Below are 21,031 nucleotides of genomic sequence, written 5' to 3' on the forward strand. Positions count from 1 at the left end.
TGGCGAGGCCGTGCATAAGTCCACCTCCGTGATGGCCTTCCAGCTCCATTTAAAACCCGGTGACATAGTGACTCAATTTTATTTCTCTTGTCACAATATATTTATGTTGCTTATTTCTGCAAGAAGATAAGCTGGAAGGATAAAGCTCAGCTAATAAACTTGGGGTGAAAAGGACTGGAGAAGATAAGGGTAGAAGCGAGATACCTCGAACCTTCGTCAATGTTTACTACTCCAAAAATAAAATTAAAACAGTCACTCTGGGGGAGGGATGGCAGGGTTTGCTGCCGGCATCTGGTGGGTAGAGGGGCCAGGACAGCCCTCCTGCAACAAAGACTTATCCGGCTCAGAGGTAAATATAGTGTCGATATTGAGAGCCCCTGGCTTAGGCTAAGGGCAGAAGAGGCACTAAACTACCTGAGGTTTACAAAATTGAACTTATCATTTTGAAGACGAGGATAGCATTTTCCCCACTGCAGTCACCCGAGCCCTTTCCGTTCTCCAAGACTGCTCCGAGGTGGCAGACCAGGATTCCACAGCATTTGTGTAATCTGTCGGTTCCCTGGAGTCCGATTCACACGGGTCGGATAACTGGGCCCTCTGCACACCCAGGAAGAGCGCGCTCTGCTCTGCGCTGTGCGACTCAAGCCCACGAGCCGGGGGGGGGCACCTTTCTGGACTAAGACACAGCGACACCCTGGTCGCCCCACTGAAAGCCTCCGGAGAGCCGGGCCTTCGTTCCATCCACGCCCCAGGCGGCCCCGGGTACGCAGTCACCACCCTGGGAGCGGAAAGGACTCGGCGGCGCACCTGACGCACCTGGCACCCCTGGCGCCCCGCGCGGCCCCGCCCCGCCCCTCCCGCGCGGCTCCGCCCCGCCCCTCCCGCGCGGCCCCACCTCCTGGCCGCGGTATTTGGGGACCCCGGGGCCGTTGTCACCTCCGCTGCCGCCCCGCCCGCTCCGGCCGCGCGCCCGGTGAGTGTCCGGGGCGCTCGGGCCCTGGCGTTGGGCCTGCGCGCGAGGCGGGGAGGCGGGCGGGCGGCCGGGTCGTGACCGCTAAGGACCGGAGGGGTGGACGGGGGCGCGGGTCCAGCTGGGGTTCCCTTTCGGATCCGGCGGAAGTGACGGCGTGGTGAGTGTGGCGGCCGCCGCCGCCCGGGACGCAGAGGACCCTCGGTCTCGCGCACGCTCGCATGGGGGCGGCGCCGAGCCTCCCCGGGGGCCACTCCTGGCCCCGCGCGCACAGGTGACCCCCCGCGGGCTGGCGCCGCAGGGCGCCGGGCGTTGGGAGCCCGGGCGTGGGTGGGGCTGGGGCCCGAGAGAAGCCCGGGTGGCTGCCCAGGCGGCCCGGCTGCCCAGCGGTCTCCCGCCCACCGGGTGGCCGGCGCTCAGGCGCTTTCGGGGGCCTCAGTGAGGACCATTCGGGATCCTGGCACGTGTGTTGTTTGTTAAACTCGCTGCAGGTACGGTGTTGCAAGGTTCGGCATCTTCAGGGCTAAGAGGACCACCGGGGAGAGGTTTTAGTCATACCTGGGGTTGCGCGTGCTGGGTGAGGTCGGCTCTTCAGTTGCTTTCTTCCCCTTCCTCCCCCCCCATAAAGCTCAGTTTTGAGGGAGAGAGTATGGAAAATTAGTCCTCACATGCCGCCAGGAATACGCGGGTGCTGGGGGAAGCTGGGTCAGTGTTGGCACGGCCCCTCCCGGCCCAGCTGGTGTACCTTACGGCCGAGTGGGGAGGGGGAGTGTGAAAAGTAGCCTCTGGACTGAGGTCCTGTGGCTGCGTGGCCGAGGCTCAGAGATGTGCCCCGGCATCAGCAGGAAGGGCTGTGGTTCTCAGGGTTCTCGGCGTGTCCGGCTCTTCCCCACCGCTCGTGAGTGCCTGCATCCCCGGCTTTAGGCCACCCCAGAGAAGGACCACAGTTTTAGTCATACTTGCTCATGTAAGCTGAGTATTTAAAAGCAATATATGAGGCCAGTTCCAATCCACGGCATTTTGTTACAGTTGAGCTTATTGTGGGTAGCTCCAGCCAGCAACCATAGAGTGAAATTAGAGTGAATGGAATCACCATTCTTTTCTGTTTATACAAAGAGTGGCCTCCATCGCATCCAGTGTTTGTTAGACCCCAGGGAAGGCCACACACCTTACACTAACAAGCTTGCTGGACCTGAGATCAGGCCTGGACATCAGCAGAAAGAAAGGAACGTGTAGTTCTACCACCGTTTAGTGAATATACCCGCTTGTGCCCCACAGTAAACCTGTAAAGTGGAAGGAATCATCCCGTTTATGTATTAGGCAACACGCACGCACGCACGCGCACGCACGCACGCACACGCACGCACGCACGCACACGCACGCACGCACGCACGCACGCACTGCCCCAGAGACCAGGTGGGGACCAAGCAGGAGCCCAGGTCTCCATTATCTTTAATAGTAAATCCTCTAGGAAATTAAGGCATCCTAAGACAAGAAGCACAATTAAATAGTGACACCTTAAAAAATTATTAAGACTTGATCAGTTGAATTAAACCAATTATGTACATTAACTGCCGAAGGTTACTGATGGTGCCACAGGGAAAAAATGGTGCCAAAGGTAGATTGGTTAGACTTGTTTTACACACACACACACACACACACACACACACACACAGCATAGTTCATTAATGAAACCTTAATGCTGGTTTTTATGTTCATGATTAAATATATTTTAAAAGGTATATTGTTATTGAAGCTGTAAATAATTTTGAAATAGATGATGAATTTAGCAAGTGTGTGTGTGCATGTGTGTATATGAAGGACACTCTTGGCTGTCTTATCTACGGAAGCTAAAATGTAGGAGCTTGGAAAGCTGTTGATAGGTGTTGTGTTTGCTGTGTGATCCTGTGGAATGTGTATCATTGTTACTGGTATGTGCATTGAATGGAGAAGAGCTATCCCTCCATATAAAAACCCCACTAGATTGTCTATAATTTTCTTTGATATCTGGAGTGTCTTTGTGGTAAACTGTTTGAATTTGGTCCTATTTTTCTTTCTTTTTTAGGATTAAGACCTCTTTAATCTTTTTATGATTAATTGTTAAGGATTTATATATTATCGCAAAGTGATAATGAGAATCAGGTTATGATTATGTGGCAGGTTATTATCAAACAGACAAGAAGGATCTTGATAAATGGGACTCGGAGTTTGGACATTTATTTCACAATTAACAGAGGAACCGGGTAGTGGGCGAAGAAATGGCTTTTCATGTTTTTCTCTTGCTCACAAAAATAGTTTGTGGGTTTGTGACCATGTGGTTAGCATCTTCCTTTCATAAAACCGTGCTAAAACGACAATGAAGGGGCCTTGTGAAGCATGAAAAACACAAGGACAGAGAAGGGAGAGAGGAGACAAAGAGTGGACAAGAGAGGTCAGAGGTTTTGGAGGAGGAGAGTGACCAGGGGAGGGGCTGAGTGCTGAGGAGGGGAAACAGACCAGAAGGGGCGGACAGGCTCAACGTTGGGGCCCGAGCGCCAGCAAAGGCAGGGGTGGAGTGCAGGGCTGCAAATGGGGCCTGGGTAGAAAGCGTGTCCACAGACTGATGTGACCCCCACAGGCCATCTACTCTGCAGCGGACAGCCACCCTCCCTGCCTTACCCAGAGCCCAGTAGGAGATCAGGTCTCACCCCTGCAGGATCTGATGCGCAAACTCAGGGACCCCCAGGCATTGGACTGAGAGGAGGGGATTATGGGTCCCGTAGAAACCCCCCAGCCCCTACCCTGCCTGCAGCCAGACCAGGGGGCTCCTCCATTTGCTGGTTGCTCAGTAAAAAAAAAGCTACTGACCCCTTTATCGCACACATCCTGCCATGTGAGCAGTTTCCAACCTCGTTTTGTGTTTCCCTCTTAAATATGACTGACATCCCAGGATTGTCAAGCATTTGTGGAAAGCCTGTGTATGAAAGAGACCCAAATAATATAAACACCAGCACAATAGCAGAAGACCCCAGGAGAAGAGAGACGATACAGGGAGCAGAAGACAACACCACAGACTGTGATTGACGTTCTCCAGGGAACTGGCGGGGGTGGGGGGGAGGCAGTAAAGAAGGAACAGCAGAGAACAAGGAGTGTTTAGGAATTAAAGATACGATGGCTGAGACTGGAAAAAATCAGTAGAAAGATTGCAAGAGAAAATCATGAGTATCTTCCAGAAAATGGAACAAAACGTCATTGTGATGAAAAATGCAAGAGAGGGGGGTAGATGAGAGCAGAGCTCTCTACTGCACGCAGAGAGCAGAGAGCAGCCGTGCGATCCCAAGTGCCCGACAGATATCACCTGTGCCTGCCACTCGTGCAGGTATGAGGCCCAGAAAAAGAGAACAGTCGGTCTGCAAGGGAACTGACAAGTGCCTTAAAAGTTCCCAGAGAGGGACTTCCCTGGCAGTCCAGCGGTTAAGACTCTGCGCTTCCAATGCAGGGGGCCCAGGTTCGATCCCTGGTTGGGGAGCTAAGATCCCACATACCTCACGGTGTGGCCAAAAAGTGGGGAAAAAAAAAGTTCAGTTCCCAGAGAGGAAGGGAAATTTTCTTGATTTGCTAGATTGAAAGGGCCCACCAAGTGCACGGCAAAATGAGTGAACGGGGCCCATCGATGTTGGCTGCCAAGCCGTCAATCATATGGGATGGGAGGATAAAGACATTTTCAGACATGCGAGAAGTCAAAGTGTCTGTATTCTGTCTTAGAAAGCTATTGGACGATTCGCTTCATCAAAGAAGGGAGTAAACCGTGAAGCAGGAAGACATGGGGCCCAAAGGAGTGTCTGGGGCTCAGCAGTGCTCAGGCTGAAGAGCAGTGAGTCCGCAGTGGAACGGTGGGGACGGCGTGGCTGGCAGACGGTGGGATCCACACGTTGGTACAACCGAATAGGAGGCTGGGACCACTGCAGCCCGGGTGGGCATCTCTGAGCTCAGCTGTGTTTGAGGAAAGTCGGGGGCGGGGTGGTGGAGGAAAAGTTGACGTGCTGTCTCCCCTTCACAGCGCGGTGCGTGAGGGGCTTGGGAGGAAGCATCTGCCCAGCTTCGCCGCAGCAGCACCAAGACTCACGCGCTCCTTGAGGAGTCAAGGGTTCGGTTTTGTGCTTTACAACTTTTCCATGAAGCCAAGAGAGGGCCTGACACTTGGTGTCTTTGGACTGGGAAAAAAATTCAAAATGGATGTAAGACCTTGTTGTTGCTGTAAAGGGAGGGTGTTGGAGATCAACATCTCAAAATAAAGTAGATGAAAGAGAAGCCCACTAGCCCCCACTTGTGACGATTTGAGCACCAAGAAGAAAACAGACATCGACTCATTGAAATACCTTGTTTGTAAAAGATCATGAGTCTATTAATAAGCTCAGGTGAGGCAAACAAGGTGAGCTTAAAAAGGCACAAGAGAGCTTCAGTCCTGTTTCAGTATTTTGGGGTGGCCAGCCCCAACCCCATCAGAACACAGATTATCTGGTATATCCCCTTCCTCATGGAGGGAGCAGAAATCAGGTAACTGACCCAGGGCACCAGAGCTGGGACTGTGAGCCTGGTCTCCGTGCCTTTTCCTCTGAGTCTCCTGCTTTGTTTCTCCCAGTTCAGTGTTTAAGACCAAAGCTGCTTTCTGTGGAAGAACTATTGATCTTTCACCTCCAGTTCCCTTCACACAATACACAGAAGTACACTGATTCCTCCGCGGCCCCAGTAGATGCCGTGGGCTGGCCAGGACAGTGGTTTCCTGGGGGGGGGGGGTGGCGGCGATGAGGGCAGGTGTGCTTTTCGAGATCAGTGACAGAAAAGTCAGAGCCTGAAACAGGTTTGCTGGACGTCACCAGAGACAGGGTGCTGTATTAATGGCGTCTCTCAGGTTGGCATTTCCGTTTGAACCAACACTCCTTCGACATCTGAGGGAGGAATGCATGCAGATGGCGAAATAGAGTCCTGGGTGGGGGGGGGGGCTCGTGGGACATCTCCTTGGCCAGGTGACCTTGCAGCAGACCTAACACACACAGGGCCCTACAACCCTGGCCTTCCTCAGTTCATGGAGGGCCCTGGGGCTGCAGCGTCTCCTGGTAGACTGGCCGTCTTGGTGGCCCTGTCCCCAGGCCAGAGGATGACCTGTGCGGTGTGTGTGTGTTGCGGGGGGGGGGCTGAGTCGTGACGTCTGACTGCATCAGGGATGCTGGAGGCTGTGCTTCTTGCGTGAGTCCCCAAGTGCCCTCGTCCAGAGCCGGGCAAGGAGGGCCTGGGCCTGGGGGGCAGCAAGGGCCTGGGGACAGGGCCTTTGATTTGGGCCTTGGCACAAGCTGAGGCCGCATAGAAGGAGAACTGGACGTCAGAGGTGTTTGTTTTTAAGGCTTTCGTGCCTCTTTGTATGTGATGTGATCTGTCTTTTACCTTAAGGCTTCAGGTTACCCTAAATGGGGGCCTTGCTCCCGCATTACAGAAACGTTCAACCATCTTTTCTTGTGTAACTGTGTCGTTGGATTATCATTTTGAATGACTTCTAAATTATGAAATGATACATATAGGCCCTTAAACACACCAGACAATACAGAAATGAAAGCAAAGGCGAATAGCTCCTTCCCCGATCCCGCCCCCAGCAGGTACCCAGGATGGGGGCCCTCCCGCTCCCTCGCTGTGCTATCAGCGTCACTGTTCACTAAGTGTTAGAAACCCACAAAATAATGCTGAGGGCCCCCGCAAGAGACATCGAGTTTTGTGCCTGTACCTATTTGCTCGCTGAACCAGTGTCAGTGGTAACTTTTAACAGCAGAGTGAGACACGGCCGACGCGTAGCTTAGATTTACGCGACGCTGATTTTAAATCCATCGTTTCAGACTCGCCGCCATGGATGCTCTGTTGGAAGCGAACGGCACGTTTGCCTTGACCCTTCTGAAACATCTGGGTGAAGACAGCTCGCAAAATGTGTTTATCTCACCCATCAGCATCTCCTCTGCCCTGGCCATGGTCCTCATGGGGGCACAGGGAGACACCGCGGCCCAGATGTCCCAGGTACGTACCTGAAACCAGTTCCGGGCGATGGCAAATGCTGTTACTTTCTCAGTTGAGTTGGTCCTCCGTGTTTCAAATCCCAAAGGTCTTGCTCTTGACACATAACCCCCTCTGTGCTGCCCCGTCCCCTGGGCCTCCCACACCATGTCTCTTTGGCAGGTGGCCGGGCCTTCCTGACAGCTCAGTACCTGACTTCCAGGAGGACACGCTTGAATGAGCAAGTGCTCATCCAGCCTCTGCTCTGATGCGCTGACCAAGGCCCGGCTGGCGAGGCCAGTCCTGCAGTGAAGCCCAGACCAGCCCGAGGCAGGCTGCGCGGGGCATGAAGGTCCAGCTCCTGCGGCCACCGATGGCAGCCATAGTGTGTCCTCTGGCCCCGCCCAGCATTCACAGCCCGCCCAAGGCCCAGGGTCTCATCCCTTCTTGGGGCCGGGCTTGGGCTCCAAGTCCAGGAGGAACAGGGCTGTTGAGGCTCCTGGGTGCAGAGCTCTGTGAACTAAAGGCCGCCCCACTCCTGGCACACCCTGGAGAGACAGGGAGGGATCACCCTGCGCCGTGGGGAGGTGCCAGCGTGCTCAGACTGACGAGGCCCACACTGAGTGGCCTAAGCAGGAGCCGTTTCCTTCCTCACAGCTCTGGAGGCTGGGTGTCTGGGATCCAGGCTGCTTCTGAACCGTGTGGGTCTCTAACAGCAGCTTAAATTCTGCTTCCCTGAGCAGGGGCACGGGCACAAGCTCGTGAGGCAGGGCTCCGTTGGGCTGGGGGACGATGTCCTGAAGCCCGTTGTCTGGCTGAGAGGCTCTCGGGGCCCTGCCTCAATCTCCAAGGTTTAACCAAGTGTCCTGATCCTGCCCGAGGCCTGTGCTTTGCGTTTGACCTTTGCCCTGAGGCCGTCACTTACTTTCAGAATCATTTGCTGGCTGGAGAGGCTGGGAGGGAGAAGCATTCTCTCTTTCCACCCAGCAAGTCCTGGGTTGCAAATATTTCCTTCAATTCTGCTTGACAAAGAAATAGCTCCCTCTTCAGCTCGTCTTTCTCTTCCCTCACGCTTTCCCAGGCGGCTACGGACGCCGCATTCTTCCCGGGCATCTCCTTACGATTCCCCGGGGAGAGGGCCAGCCTTCCTGCAGCTGCAGGTGGCAGTGGTGTCCGCACTGTCCTCCCAGCCTCGGCCAGCTGCTGGGTCCAAAGCCAGCGCCCACGTTCTAGCTTTGTGTTACAGGAGAACCATGCCTGGACGGCTGCCTGGACCTTCTATGGCTGCAAAAGAAACAGCCCCGCAGCTGAGTGGCTGCGAATGACGACGGTAGCTTTTCAGCCTCTGGCCTGGCCCCATGGTGCCCGCTGGGCTCACTCGTGATCTAGGAAGGGCCCTGGTGCTGGCTGTTGGCTGGGGCCTCCGTCCTCCCACAAGGAGCTCTCCCCGAGCAGTGTCAGCTCCCCAGGGCTGTCCGCGACGCCCCCAACGGGTAGCGGGGACTTTCCTAGACCGTGAGGGCTGGGGGACGAGACAGCGAACCTGGAGCTGCCGGGCCGTTTTCGGCCCAGGCCTGGAAGAGTCACCTCTGCTGTGTTCTGCTGGTCAGAGCACGTCCCAGGGCCAGCCCAGACGCGAGGACGCGGCGTGTGTGTGCGGAGACGGGAGGCCTGGCGGGCAGCCTTGTCTGCAGACAGACCACAGGAGTGGGCGCACGGAACTGAGCTTGCAAAGGGGCATTTCTGCTCCTGCCGTCACTGCTCGGACTCCCTGCGGGAGAGAGGCCGGGTGGCTTCCAGGAAGCATTGTGTCTTTAACTGGGTGAATCTCGTTTTAAGCTGCAGTGAGGATCAGTGTGGCCCTTAGGCTGACTTTAGTGTTGTATCCATTTCCTGTAGTCAGGGCACATGGAAGTTGTGTATTTTTATCTGTTTTTGATTTCAGGCACTTTCTCTAAGCAGAAGCAGCGGCGGAGGTGGAGACGTCCACCAGGATTTCCAGAACCTCCTCACCGAAGTTAACAGGACCGGCACACAGTACTTGCTCAGAACCGCCAACAGGCTCTTTGGAGAGAAGACTTATGATTTCCTCCCAGTAAGTCATACTCGCTGCTTTTACTAAGAAGGTAGAGACCAAGGCGGCGGGGAGGTGGCTGGGGGGACCTTGTGGTGCAGCAGAGGGCCTGTGGGCTGAGACGCACACGGGTGGGGTGACGCAGGACCCCGCGCACTGCCGTCCGCGATGGCAGCCACTGGACACGCAGCTACTTATGTCCCAGTGTCGTTAATTCAATGCAGGTGAAGTGAAGTATTCAGTCCCCCAGTGGCACCGGCTGCAGTTCAGGTGCCCGTAGCCGCAGGTGGCGCCCTTCTGAACGGTGTGGATTTAACACCTCACCACGAGCGCTGAGGAAGTGGTGGCGTGGGGTGCAGGTTTCCCATGTTACTGTGGGACAACGGGCCCTGGTTCACGGCCGGCGGTTCCGAAACACCGAGGGAGCAGTGGCCCTCACCACGGTAGGAGCCCACTGGGCACGGCCGTGGCCCTGCAGTTGCTGCGTCTCAGTGCCAGCGTCCTGACCTCGCTGGTGCGGCGTCCATGGCATTTATTTGGCATCCAGACCATGACTTTTCTTAGTTTGTATTTATTATTAAATGGAGCTGAAGACTGAGAAAGGATTTGAGGTTAATTCCTCGCGTTCATTTGTACATTCCTATGCAAACCATAAAATTATCAACGTTCTGATTTGGGGTGGTGAGGAAGTAGGCTCTTGGCGTTGATTGTTTTTGTAGCCACGCGACTATGCTGCTCTGTGTCTCCTAGTCTTTCAAAGATGCCTGCCGCAAGTTCTACCAAGCGGAGATGGAAGAGCTGGACTTTATCAGCGCTGCGGAGGAATCCAGGAAACACATAAACACCTGGGTGGCCCAAAGGACAGAAGGTGAAGATACGTTGTTATTTCTGCTTTCCTGCTATTTTCTAATTAATTTTATTGGAGTAGAGTTGCTTTACAGCGTGGTGGTAGTTTCAGGTGTACAGCAAAGCGAATCAGTTATACCTATACATAGATCCACTCTCTTTTAGATTCTTTTCCCATATAGGCCATTACAGAGTATTCAGTCGAGTTCCCTGTGCTGTACAGGAGATGTTTTCATAGTATTTTAATTAATCTTATTATCAGTTCCTTCACAAGAGCATCAAATGTAAACAGGAATGATTTTTTTTCTCTGAATAACTGTAAACTTTAAAAATCTACTTTTGAAATACAATCAGTGTATAATTATTTTCTCTAGCTTTTTCCCTCTCCTCATCAATGTTTGGTGCACCTCTTCCAGAACAATCTTTTTTTTTTTTTTTTTTTTGCGGTACACGGGCCTCTCACTGTTGTGGCCTCTCCCGTTGTGGAGCACAGGCTCCGGACGCGCAGGCTCAGTGGCCATGGCTCACGGGCCCAGCCGCTCCGCGGCATGTGGGATCTTCCCAGACCGAGGCACGAACCCGTGTCCCCTGCGTGGCAGGCGGACTCTCAACCACTGTGCCACCAGGGAAGCCCCATAACAGTCTTCACTTTAATTTTGTTGTTGTCGTTGTTAATGTTAATATAATCTTTATCTTCACAAATAGTGTAAAGAAAAATTTGGTTGCGGGTCTCAAGCTGCCTGCCTGTCCATCACCGCTTATGCTCTGCGGGTGACTAAGTGTCATTGCAGGACACTTGGTTAAGTCCTCAGCCACCTGCGGCTCTTAATTTAAATGTTCTCCACACAAGCTACAGCCTCTCACCTTCAGGACAATCCCTGAAGCGCAGGCATCCAACATTCCTTTCTCTCCCACTGGGAATTATCCTGCACATATTACTTGGTTCATTTTTATGTTTTATTCAACCGGTGGTGTTTTTCTGACCAGAGCTTTAAAAGCTTTTGTCGCTGCCTTTGTTTTAGGGGCCAGTCTCCCTGTACATGGTTGTTTAGAGGACGGCGAGCCCCTTGGTCTGTGCACTTGACCCCTCAAGAAGACGGCCCAGTGAATGTCGTCCCGATGCCTCCGTCAGGAAGCCCTTTAGCTAACTGGTTCTTTAATTCTTCTTTTCAGGAAACATTATAGACCTGCTGTCTCCAGGTTCAGTGGACTCCATGACTTCTCTGGTTCTCGTGAACGCCATCTACTTCAAAGGAAACTGGGAGAATCAGTTTAACAAACAGCACACCAAGGAAAGGCCGTTCAAAGTCAGCAAGGTGAATATGGGTATTTCGCAATAACAGAGGAGGTTCTTGGAAACAGTCCCTGTGTTCACATTGGTTTATAGAACGTGCGAGAAGGCTGACCTCAAGTAACTGGTGCTTCGTGTGGCCTTAGGCAGCCCAGCATCCGGTCTCCCAGCAAACCTGGGGCCTTCTTCTCGCCCTGCCCGCCCCCCGCACTGTGTCATCGAACGTGGTCCATGCTGCCGCTGGGCATTCTGTCTGTATCGCACATCCCACGGTGTAGCTCTCAGGCTGAGGGGCCTTCCTGGCTTCCCAGAACTTTTGAGATCAAGTTCAAACTCCAGACTATGGCATGTGAAGCTCTTTGTGGCCCTGGATCCTACCCATGTCTCTGTCTTCATTCTGTCAGTACCTGTATATCCCCCTTTCCTCTCCAGCGGCGTCTGGAAGCCCCCCTAGCAGTGCCCCCAGCCCGGTTTCTGTACCCCTCCTCTGAGCTCTCACAGAGAGCTGTGGCACCGATCTCCCGGGACCCCTCTAGCCCCTGTGCAAATGCAGGACCAGAGAGGTCACTTGGGAGTTGTCACGATGACCAGGGCTGGGCTGACAGCAGCGGGGGTGGGAAGCACAAGCTTTGTGTCTTAAAGGTGGAGCCAGGGCTTCCCTGGTGGCGCAGTGGTTGAGAGTCCGCCTGCCGATGCAGGGGACATGGGTTCGTGCCCCGGTCCGGGAGGATCCCACATGCCGCAGAGCGGCTGGGCCCGTGAGCCATGGCCGCTGAGCCTGCGCATCCGGAGCCTGTGCTCCGCGGCGGGAGGGGCCGCAGCGGTGAGAGGCCCGCATACCGCAAAAAAAAAAAACAAAAAACGTGGAGCCAGCGCGGTTTGTAATGAGTCAGATGTGAGTGTGAAGGACGGGGGCCAAGGACACTCCAGGGTTTTTGACCCCGGGATGAATGGTGTTGCCATCAGCCGAGATGGGGAAAATTATAGATGGAGCAGCCGTGGAGGGGAACACGAGGAGCCAGCGTGAGAGGTGACACTGGAGGTTTCTGTTATGTCCAGATGCACGTGTTGAGTAGGCAGTAAAATTTATGCCTCTGGAGTATCGGGGGGAGGTCCCGGCCAGGAATATAAATGTGGGAATTCTGTTTAAAGTCACGGGACTGAGATCACCGGCAGAAAAGCAGCACGAGGCCTGAGCCCTGGGTGCCCCAGGGTTTGGAGGCGGAAGCAGTGAAGGTGAGCTGGCAAGAGGGAGGGGACTGGTGTGGTGTCTGGAAGCCACCAAAGTGTTCCTGGGGCCCAGAGGGGCCGGCTCTGCTGACTCGTCCAGTGTCTTGTTTCAACTTCTTGTTTATCCATTCCTTTACAGAATGTGGAGAAGCCTGTGCAAATGATGTTTAAGAAATCCACTTTTAAGATGACCTACATCGAAGAGATATCCACGAAGATTCTCGTGCTTCCCTACGTCGGCAGCGAGCTCAGTATGATCATCATGCTTCCCGATGAAAGCACCGATTTGAAAACGGTAACTAAGCGGTAACCGCGCCGTGGGGGAAGGGGGTCCCGTCTGAATTCCCGCCCGGCAGGCTCCCCACCTCCCAGCAGGAACCCTTTCTGCAGCCAGCACAGCTCCCCTGGCCGCCCCCTCGAACCCACGGTGCGGTGCGTGTGGGCCACGGCAGACGGTCCCACTGAGCGTTGCTCTGGACCCGAAGCCCTTCTACTCACCTCTTCTAGGTGGAAAAGGAACTCACTTATGAGAAATTCGTCGAGTGGACGAGGCCGGACCTGCTGGATGAGGAGGAGGTGGAGGTATCCCTGCCCAGGTTTAAGCTGCGGGAGAGCTACGACCTGGAGGGCGTGCTCCGCGCCCTGGGCGTCACCGACGCCTTCGAGGGCGCCAGGGCCGACTTCTCCGCGATGTCGGCCCAGAGCAACCTGTGCCTGTCCCGGGTCGTGCACAAGGCCTTTGTGGAGGTCGACGAGCAGGGCACGGAGGCGGCCGCCGCCACCGCCGCAGTCCTGATGCTGCGCTGCGCCAGGATCACCCCCAGGTTCTGTGCCGACCACCCTTTCCTCTTCTTTATCCAGCACAGCAAGACCCGCGGGCTTCTGTTCTGCGGCCGGCTCAGCTGCCCGTGAGGAGGCGGCGGCCGTGGGCAGCCCCGCTGGGTCCTGCCGGCCCGCTTTCCTGGGTGCTCCGTGACGCGGCTGCGACCCAAAGTGGCCTTGGCGACAGTCCAGAAATAAAGGGGCTGATCGAGAAGGCCTGTGTCTGTGTGTTCGCATGTCCCGTGCCCCCTAGGACCTGCATTGCCATTCGGGGGAGGGCGGTCACGCCCGGCAAGTGCCCCTGCTCTGAGGGGCGCCCCTCGCCCTCCACGTCCAGGCCCTCAGGGAGCGCAGGTGCTTCCTCCCTCCTCTGCTCAGGGGCCCCTGTTTGCGAGAGAACAGAGGGAAGCAGAGGCTGCGGCAGCCACGGGGAGCAGGCTGCAGAGACCCTCAGCGGGGTTCTGTTCCAAGAACCCCGCTGTTGTGAGCCCTCCAGAAACCAGCATAGAGGTGGGGAGAGCCAGTGACCCAGACCCGTGAGAAGTCAGTCCCATTTCCCGCTGTGTCTGCACTTCGAGGGGTCTGCGGTCACAGACCTCTTCAGATGCACAGCCACCCACTTTCCCTGAAAATGCTTAATTGCCACCAGGGGCCAGAGACGAGCAGACAAGTCCTGTTCACAGTAGCGGAAGAGTTTAAGACCGCTTTACGGATACACGCCAGGTGACTTTCTATCCTGCTGCAAGTACTAGAGATAAAGAGGGGGCTAAGGTTTCTGCGGCCACTTGTGTTACCTGCTGGAGACGCGATCCCGGCTCTCAGCTGACGCTGTGGTTCAGGTGGAGAGCTGTGCCGTGTTCCAGGCCAGCCACCAGGCCTCCTCCGCTGCCCTGACTGCCATCATTAGGAGCTGGGCTCCCGCTAACATGACGATGTGATGCATATTTCATTCTGCCTCCAGTCTGCTTTCCCTGTTGAGCCCAAGCCAGCGACTTAGCCGTGGGGAGAGACAGACTGAGGAGACGTTGCCATTTTGAGTGGGATGTGTGAGAAGGGGAAGGGCCGTGTCGTCAGCGCCATCTCCCTGCCCCGCACAGCTCTGTTTGTACCTGCGGCGTGTAGCGCAGTGGTCTGACCATCCAGGTATCGAGGCATCTGTCCTTCCTTTCCCTGGATGAGAACCCTCGGGCCCATCAGCAGGAAGTTGTGAAAACGAACGCAGTGGTCCCGTCTGTCGCAGACCTATAATACAGGTAGACCTCTGCCAGGTGAAGTCCTAACACACGTGGAATAAACCATGTGCTGCTGCTCGAAGGGGCTCTTGGGTCCCGCTGAGTTGTTCCACTTTGTCTGTCGGTCAAATGGCCTTTGAAAAGTTATCCCCCAACGTATGATTTTAGTAAAAGGCACAGCCGCCTGAATAACGCTCCCACGTCTTTTATGAAATCCCACCAGAAGACAGTTCCATTACGTTGTGCAGTGTTTCTTGTAAGGACCTAGAGAATGAAATCCTCCCGGGATTTAAGTCTGGGAGAGAGCTGGTCTCGCCCCTCACAAGTGTTTACTGAGCACCTGCTTAGCATTGACGATTTTACTTAATCCTCAGCAAGGAGTAAGCCCGGGGGGCTCTGAGGTCCAGGGGGCGCCAAGTAACTTGAACAAACTCTTGCAGCTGGCCAAGAGGTAGAGCCAAGGTCTCAGGCCAGTACTGACAGCTCCACATCTGGCCTTTCAGAGGGGCCACAGGACCACGGTCACAGAGGGGTCCAGGCAGGGGATTCGTGGAGGCCCAGGGCCTGTAGGCAGTGGCTGGACGCCAGAGCCTGGGTGGAAGGGGATGGAGAAGGGGGGCTTGTGCGCAAGATGACCCTAATCTCACACTGACTAGTGGGCAGCACGGGGCCGGGGCCCCAGGACTTGCCTAGGGCCTCCCTGCCAGGTGGGGACGGGGAACAGGGAGGGGTTGGGGAGTCCCGGGAAGGGCGGGCACAGGAGCTGGGGTTTGGGTGCCCCTGCAGAGGGCTCTGGGGTCTGTGCCCAGCTGGACTCCCTCACTGGGGTTTCAAAAGGCCTGTCCACAGTGACAGGACAGAGCATCGGGCCGTTGGGACCATCGCGAGCACTGAGCCAAAATCCTCTTGGGTCCCGGGTGAGTAGAAAAGCTGCAAAAAAAATTAAACAACTTTTTGAGGAAACTTCACACTGTTCTCCATAGTGGCTGCACCAATTTACACTCCCACCAACAGGGCAGGAGGGTTCCCTTTCTCCACACCCTCTGCAGCGTTTATTCCTTATAGACTTCGATGATGGCCATTGAGAGATGTACTTTTAAACCCCATCCACCCACTTTGCTGCACCCCTTCCCCACTTCCGGTAACCGCCAATCTGTGTATCCAGGAGCTTGGTGTTCTTTCTTTGTTTTTGTTATTTTAGATTCCACACGTAAGTGAGGTCACACAGTATTTGTCTTTCTCTGTCTAATTTACTTCACTTAGCATAATGCTCTCAAAGCCTGTCTTGTTAGAAATAGCGGGATTTCCTTCTTTTCACGGCTAAGTAATATTCTATTGTATATGTACCACATTTTCTTTATCCATTCATCCATCTTGTTTCCATGTCTTGGCTATTATAAAAAATGCTGCAGTGAAGATAGGGGTGCAGGTATCTTTTTGGCAGTAATTTCCTTTCCTGCAGATAAATACCCAGAATTGGAATTGCTGGGTCATATGGTAGTTCTATTTTTAATTTTTTTGAGGAACCTCCATACTGTTTTCTATAGTGGCTGCACCAACTTACATTCCCACCAACAGTGCTCAATGATTCCCCTTTCCCTATATCCTTGCCAATACTTGTTATTTCTTGTCTTTTTGATAATAGCCATTCTAAAGGTGTGGGGTGCTATCTCCCTGTGGTTTTGATTTGCGTTCCCTGATGATCCGTGATGCTGAGCACCTTTCCAGATACCTATTGACCATCTGTGTGTCTTCTTTGGAAAAATGTCTATTGAGATCCTCTGCCCATTTTTTAATCAGACTGTTTGTATTATTATTATTATTTTGCAATTGAGTTGTGTAAGTTCTTCATACATTTTGAATATTAACCCCTTATGAAATATGTGATTTTCAAATATTTTTCTTCCATTCCATAGGTTGTCTTTTCGTTTTTCTGGTGGTTTCTTTTGCTGTATGGAAACTTTTTAGTTTGATGTAGTCCCACTTGTTTATTTTTGGCTTTTGTTGCCTTTGCTTTTGGTGTCAGTTCCAAAAAATCATTGCCGAGACCAATGTCAAGGAGCTTACCACCTATGTTTTCTTCTAGGAGTTTTATAATTTCAGGTCTTAGGTTCAAGCCTTTAATCCATTTTAAGTTAATTTCTGGGTATGGTGTAAGGTAGTGGTCTAGTTTCCCCAACACCATTTATTAAAGAGACTATCCTTTCCCTATTGTATATTCTTGGCTCCTTTGTTGTAAGGGAACCATATATCTGTGGGTTTATTCCTGGGCTCTCTATTCTGTCCATTGATCTATGTGTCTGCTTTTATGCCAATGTTATACAGTTTTGATTACCACAGCTTTGTAATATAGCTTGAAATCAGAAAGTGTGATGACTCCGGCTCTGTTCTTCCTCGGGATTTGTTTCGCTATTCAGTGTCTTTCGTGGTTCCATACAAATTTAGGATTGTTTGTTCTTTTTCTGAGAAAAAGTGCCATTGGGATTTTGACAGGGATTGCATTGAATCTCTAGATTGCTGTGGGTAGTGTGGACATTTTAACCATATTAATTCTTCCAATCCATGAGCATGGAATGTGTTTTCATTTATGTATCTTCTGCAGTTTCTTTCATCAGTTACAGTTTTCAGTGGACAGGTCTTTCACCTCTTTGGTGACATTTATTCCCAGGTATTTTATTCTTTATGATGCAATTGTAAATGGGACTGTTTTCTTACTTTCTCTTTCTGATAATCTGTTATTAGTGTTTAGTTCCATTCAGGGACCTTGCTGAGGACTGTAGCTTGGGAGACTGCCTCTCAGAAGCTTCGAGGGAAGTTTTCTGAAGAGGGAGGGGAAGAGATGTTTTCTAAACAATTTTTGGCTACAGGGAATGCATGCAGTAAGCACACATCTTGGTGAAAGTCACGAAGAACAGATATTTCGAGCTAATGATTTTAGTGCTTTTCTCTGTGTGGGAGATGCAGGAATCTGGGGTCGTTACAATTCTTCCTGAGGTATGTGTCTATCTAGGGGGCCAGTTTTCCAAAGCACAGAGTGCCCACCCCGCTTTCCCCCTGAGCCCCTCTCAGGGTGCACGGTGCTGGGTCGGCCAGGGGTGCAGTGTCTGACGATTTAACCCTTGTAGACTTGGTGGGGAGCAAGCTCCCTGTTCTTTATTTGCACCCTTCTCCCTGCAGCCCGCGGTCCCTAGGCTCCAGCACTGGTCTGCAGACAGGCTCCCAGCTGCTCTTCCTAAAACTCCAAAGTGCTCACCTCCAACTTGGATTAAACTCTGCCTGGCCTTCCAGGTGGCAGATCAAAGGGCCGCGTTGGTGTCAGCACATCTCTTGCAGGAAACCATGCAGACTCCCTTCTGGCCACCCCAGGCCAGAAGACGCAGAGTGCTGGCTCCCTGGCAGCTTGTACTCACCTACCTGGCACCACCGGGGGTCTGAGCTCCAGGTCAGGACCTATGGCATCTAGCTTTCATTTTCTTCCCCTTAAACATATAAGGAGAGTTCTGCGTGTGCTCTTTATTCAAACTTCCCCATAAGTTTGTATTCTACGTCTGTGAGTCTGTTTCTCTTTTGTAACTAAGTTTGTGTCCTTTTTTAGATTCCACAGGTAAGTGTGTCAACTGAAAAAATACGCACAACCTAAAAGTCGAGAGTTATGTTTTATTGGGCGGAAATGTTTAGGACTTAAGCCCGGGAGCCAGCATCTCGAGTAACCCTGGGAGAACTGCAAGGCAAGGAGAGACCAGACGTGGGCAACCGCGAGGGACTGACAGCAGTTAAAACGTGAAGCTGAGATGGACGGGATCCTGCAGCTCAGCCCCTTACCTGTTGGACAGGACGATCTCACATGTACGCGCACATATGCACACACACGGGCACACGCACGCACACACCGGCCCAGGTCTGTGCCTGCCTCATCCAGGTGGCAAGGCGCTCACGCTCAGGTAGGTCAATGCACGTTCTGTTTGTGTCTCTGTCATCTCTATTTTGCTGAATCCTCTCCCTCTTTGGGTCTCTTTAGTTGCTGTCACACAGCTGGTGGGCCCAGTGCTTCCAGTTTGACTATGCCTCTCTGGCCCCAGCCCTTTATTTCCTGAAGTATCTTCCAGTGTAAGGTGAGGTGGGAGTTCCCAGGGCCCTCAGGCCAGCCTTCCAGTTGCTGCAACACCCTCTCCCCAACCCCGTACAGGCCCCGCTCACCCCGAGCAGCCAGGGGCTCCAGAGAGGCTTAGTGACCCGAGGACACCGAGGAGCTGACTGATTACTGGCGGGCGCAGCCGTGCAAACAGTGCCGCCATTGTGCTCTCTTGGTTGACATTTACACACACTTCTGTAAAACTTAAAACAATTTGCACTGGTTTGGGCTGCTGTTATATATTTAGAGAGTGGCCTTTACACTTTATTTTTCTAATGTGAGACACTCCCTCTCAAACTATTTTAGGAGGAAGCTTAAAATAAAACATTGAACAGCGGAGATGCTCTGGTTGAAACAGTTGTGCCCCAGCCCCCAGTCGTACCTGTCCAGCTCTGCTCTCCTCCCATGCTGCCCCCAGAGATGCAGAAGGCCCTCCCCAGGCTTAAAGGAGCAGTTCCAAAACTGCAGTGCCAAGCGCCTTGCTGTCCACGGGGAAACTAGAAGAAAGATCAGATGACGATCCATCTGCTTATGAAAACGAATCTATAACAGTACGGCAGTTCCTCAAAAAATTAAACACAGAAGTACCGTGTGAGCCACAATTCCACTTCTGGGTATGTTCCCAGAAGAATTAAAAGCAGGGTCTTAAAGAGATATCTGGGGCTTCCCTGGTGATGCAGTGGTTGAGAATCCGCCTGCCGATGCAGGGGACGTGGGTTTCTGCCCCGGTCCGGGAAGATCCCACATGCCGCAGAGTGGCTGGTCCCGTGAGCCATGGCCGCTGAGCCTGCGCGTCCGGAGCCTGTGCTCTGCAACGAGAGGGGCCACAACAGTGAGAGGCCCGCGTACCACAAAAAAAAAAAAAAAAAGTAAAAGAGATATCTGTGCACCCGTGTTCATAGCAGCATTAGTTGCAAGAGCCAAGAGGTGGAAGCAACCCATGTGTCCTTCAAACGATGAATGGGTAAACAAAATGGAGTCTACACATACAATGGAAACTCATTCAGCCTTAAGAAAAGGAAGGTGAATCTGACACTGGCTGTAACGTGGATGAACCTTGAGGACATGATGCTCAGTGAACTAAGCCGGTCACAAAGGACAAACACTGTGTGATTCCACCTATGTTAGTATGTAGAGTAGTCAAATCCAGAGACGGAAAGTCGAGGCTGGTTTCCAGGGGCTGGGGAAAGGGAAATGGGGAGTAAGTTTTTTTTTTTTTAAATAAATTTATTTATTTATTTTTGGCTGCATTGGGTCCTGGGTGCTGCGTGCAGGCTTTCTCTAGTTGCGGCGAGCGGGGGCTACTCTTCGTTGTGGTGCGCGGGCTTCTCATTGCAGTGGCTTCTCTTGCTGCAGAGCACGGGCTCTAGGCGCGTGGACTTCAGTAGTTGTGGCACGTGGGCTCAGTAGTTGTGGCATGTGGGCTCTAGAGCATAGGCTCAGTAGTTGTGGCATGTGGGCTTAGCTGCTCCGCGGCATGTGGGATCTTCCCGGACCGGGGCACGAACCCGTGTCCCCTGCATTGGCAGGCGGACTTTCAACCACTGCGCCACCAGAGAAGTCCCGGGAGTTAGTTTTTAATGAGGACAGATTGTAAGTTTTGCAGGATGGAAAGACTTCTGGAGAGGTTGGAGGTGATGGTTGCACAACACTGGGAATGTACTTAATGCTACAGTGTCTCAAACTGTATACTTTCAATGGTTAAGGTGATAAATTTTGTTATGTGTATTTTACCACAATCTAAAAAAATAAAAAATAAATGAATCTGTGTATGATGATCCTTATCTCTGGGTGAAGTTTCCAGTAACTTTGTTTTGCTTATCTTCTAAATTCCCAAGCGGGAACATATATTTCTTACCTGGCTTTAAAACTATGAGCTAAAAATATGTCTCTGCATATAAAAAAGGATAAAATAATAGAGAAAAACAGCTTGTAGGTTTATGGGATTATGGGTGATTTGTCTCTTCATTTCCCAAAATGCCCTCAAAAGCAAGGAGACTCACGGAAACAGGAGGGCGTTGATGAAATTCAATATTTTATCGAGTTGTAGCCCAGTCAAAAAAACACCTTACTCTTATTAAGTAAGGTTAATGGAAATAAACATTAGTGTTGGACTTATAGTAATTTGCTAAGCTTATAATAACCAAGAGTAAACTGTAATAACTTTTGAGTTAGTAACAAAGCTTCTTTCGGGGCAACTTCTCCCCTTTTCCTATTCTCCAGGGTACATACAGATGGGTCCTTTGCTTCTTACCTGGGCGCATGCATCAGAGCTGCCAGGAGAGTGCCGGCGGCCGGACCCCGATCAGCACCTCTAGAGGAAGCGCCCTCCCCAGGGTTGCAGATTCAAGCTTGGCTTTTGTCATCCCTGCCAGGCGCCCCCGGAGGCCACCCAGCCCAGTTTCAGCCCCTCGAGCAA

At 52.7% G+C, this 21,031-nt stretch overlaps 1 protein-coding gene across 8 annotated transcripts; it reads left to right on the forward strand.

The window, feature by feature from the left end:
• Positions 1 to 862: 862 nt before the first annotated feature.
• On the forward strand, positions 863 to 20,382 carry LOC115866221 (serpin B6-like). Of its 8 annotated transcripts, none has more exons than XR_009565996.1 (8): positions 1,086 to 1,244; positions 6,835 to 7,009; positions 8,931 to 9,080; positions 9,810 to 9,927; positions 11,079 to 11,221; positions 12,566 to 12,721; positions 12,934 to 18,421; positions 18,919 to 20,382. XR_009565996.1 is itself a non-coding variant. In XM_030881548.3 (7 exons), exons 2-7 carry the CDS (start codon positions 6,845 to 6,847, stop codon positions 13,336 to 13,338), a joined length of 1,137 nt encoding a protein of 378 aa, XP_030737408.1. In that variant the 5' UTR covers positions 863 to 973; positions 6,835 to 6,844; the 3' UTR covers positions 13,339 to 20,382. The 8 variants fall into 8 exon arrangements, 6 of the variants coding, with proteins under 6 accessions (XP_030737408.1, XP_030737409.1, XP_030737407.1 ...); XR_009565997.1 differs by having other exon boundaries at positions 12,934 to 17,922; positions 18,076 to 20,382; XM_030881548.3 differs by lacking the exon at positions 1,086 to 1,244 and adding an exon at positions 863 to 973 and having other exon boundaries at positions 12,934 to 20,382.
• Positions 20,383 to 21,031: the final 649 nt, after the last annotated feature.

The sequence above is a fragment of the Globicephala melas genome, chromosome 11 (genome assembly GCF_963455315.2).
Source record: "Globicephala melas chromosome 11, mGloMel1.2, whole genome shotgun sequence".
Taxonomy (NCBI): Eukaryota; Metazoa; Chordata; class Mammalia; order Artiodactyla; family Delphinidae; genus Globicephala; species Globicephala melas.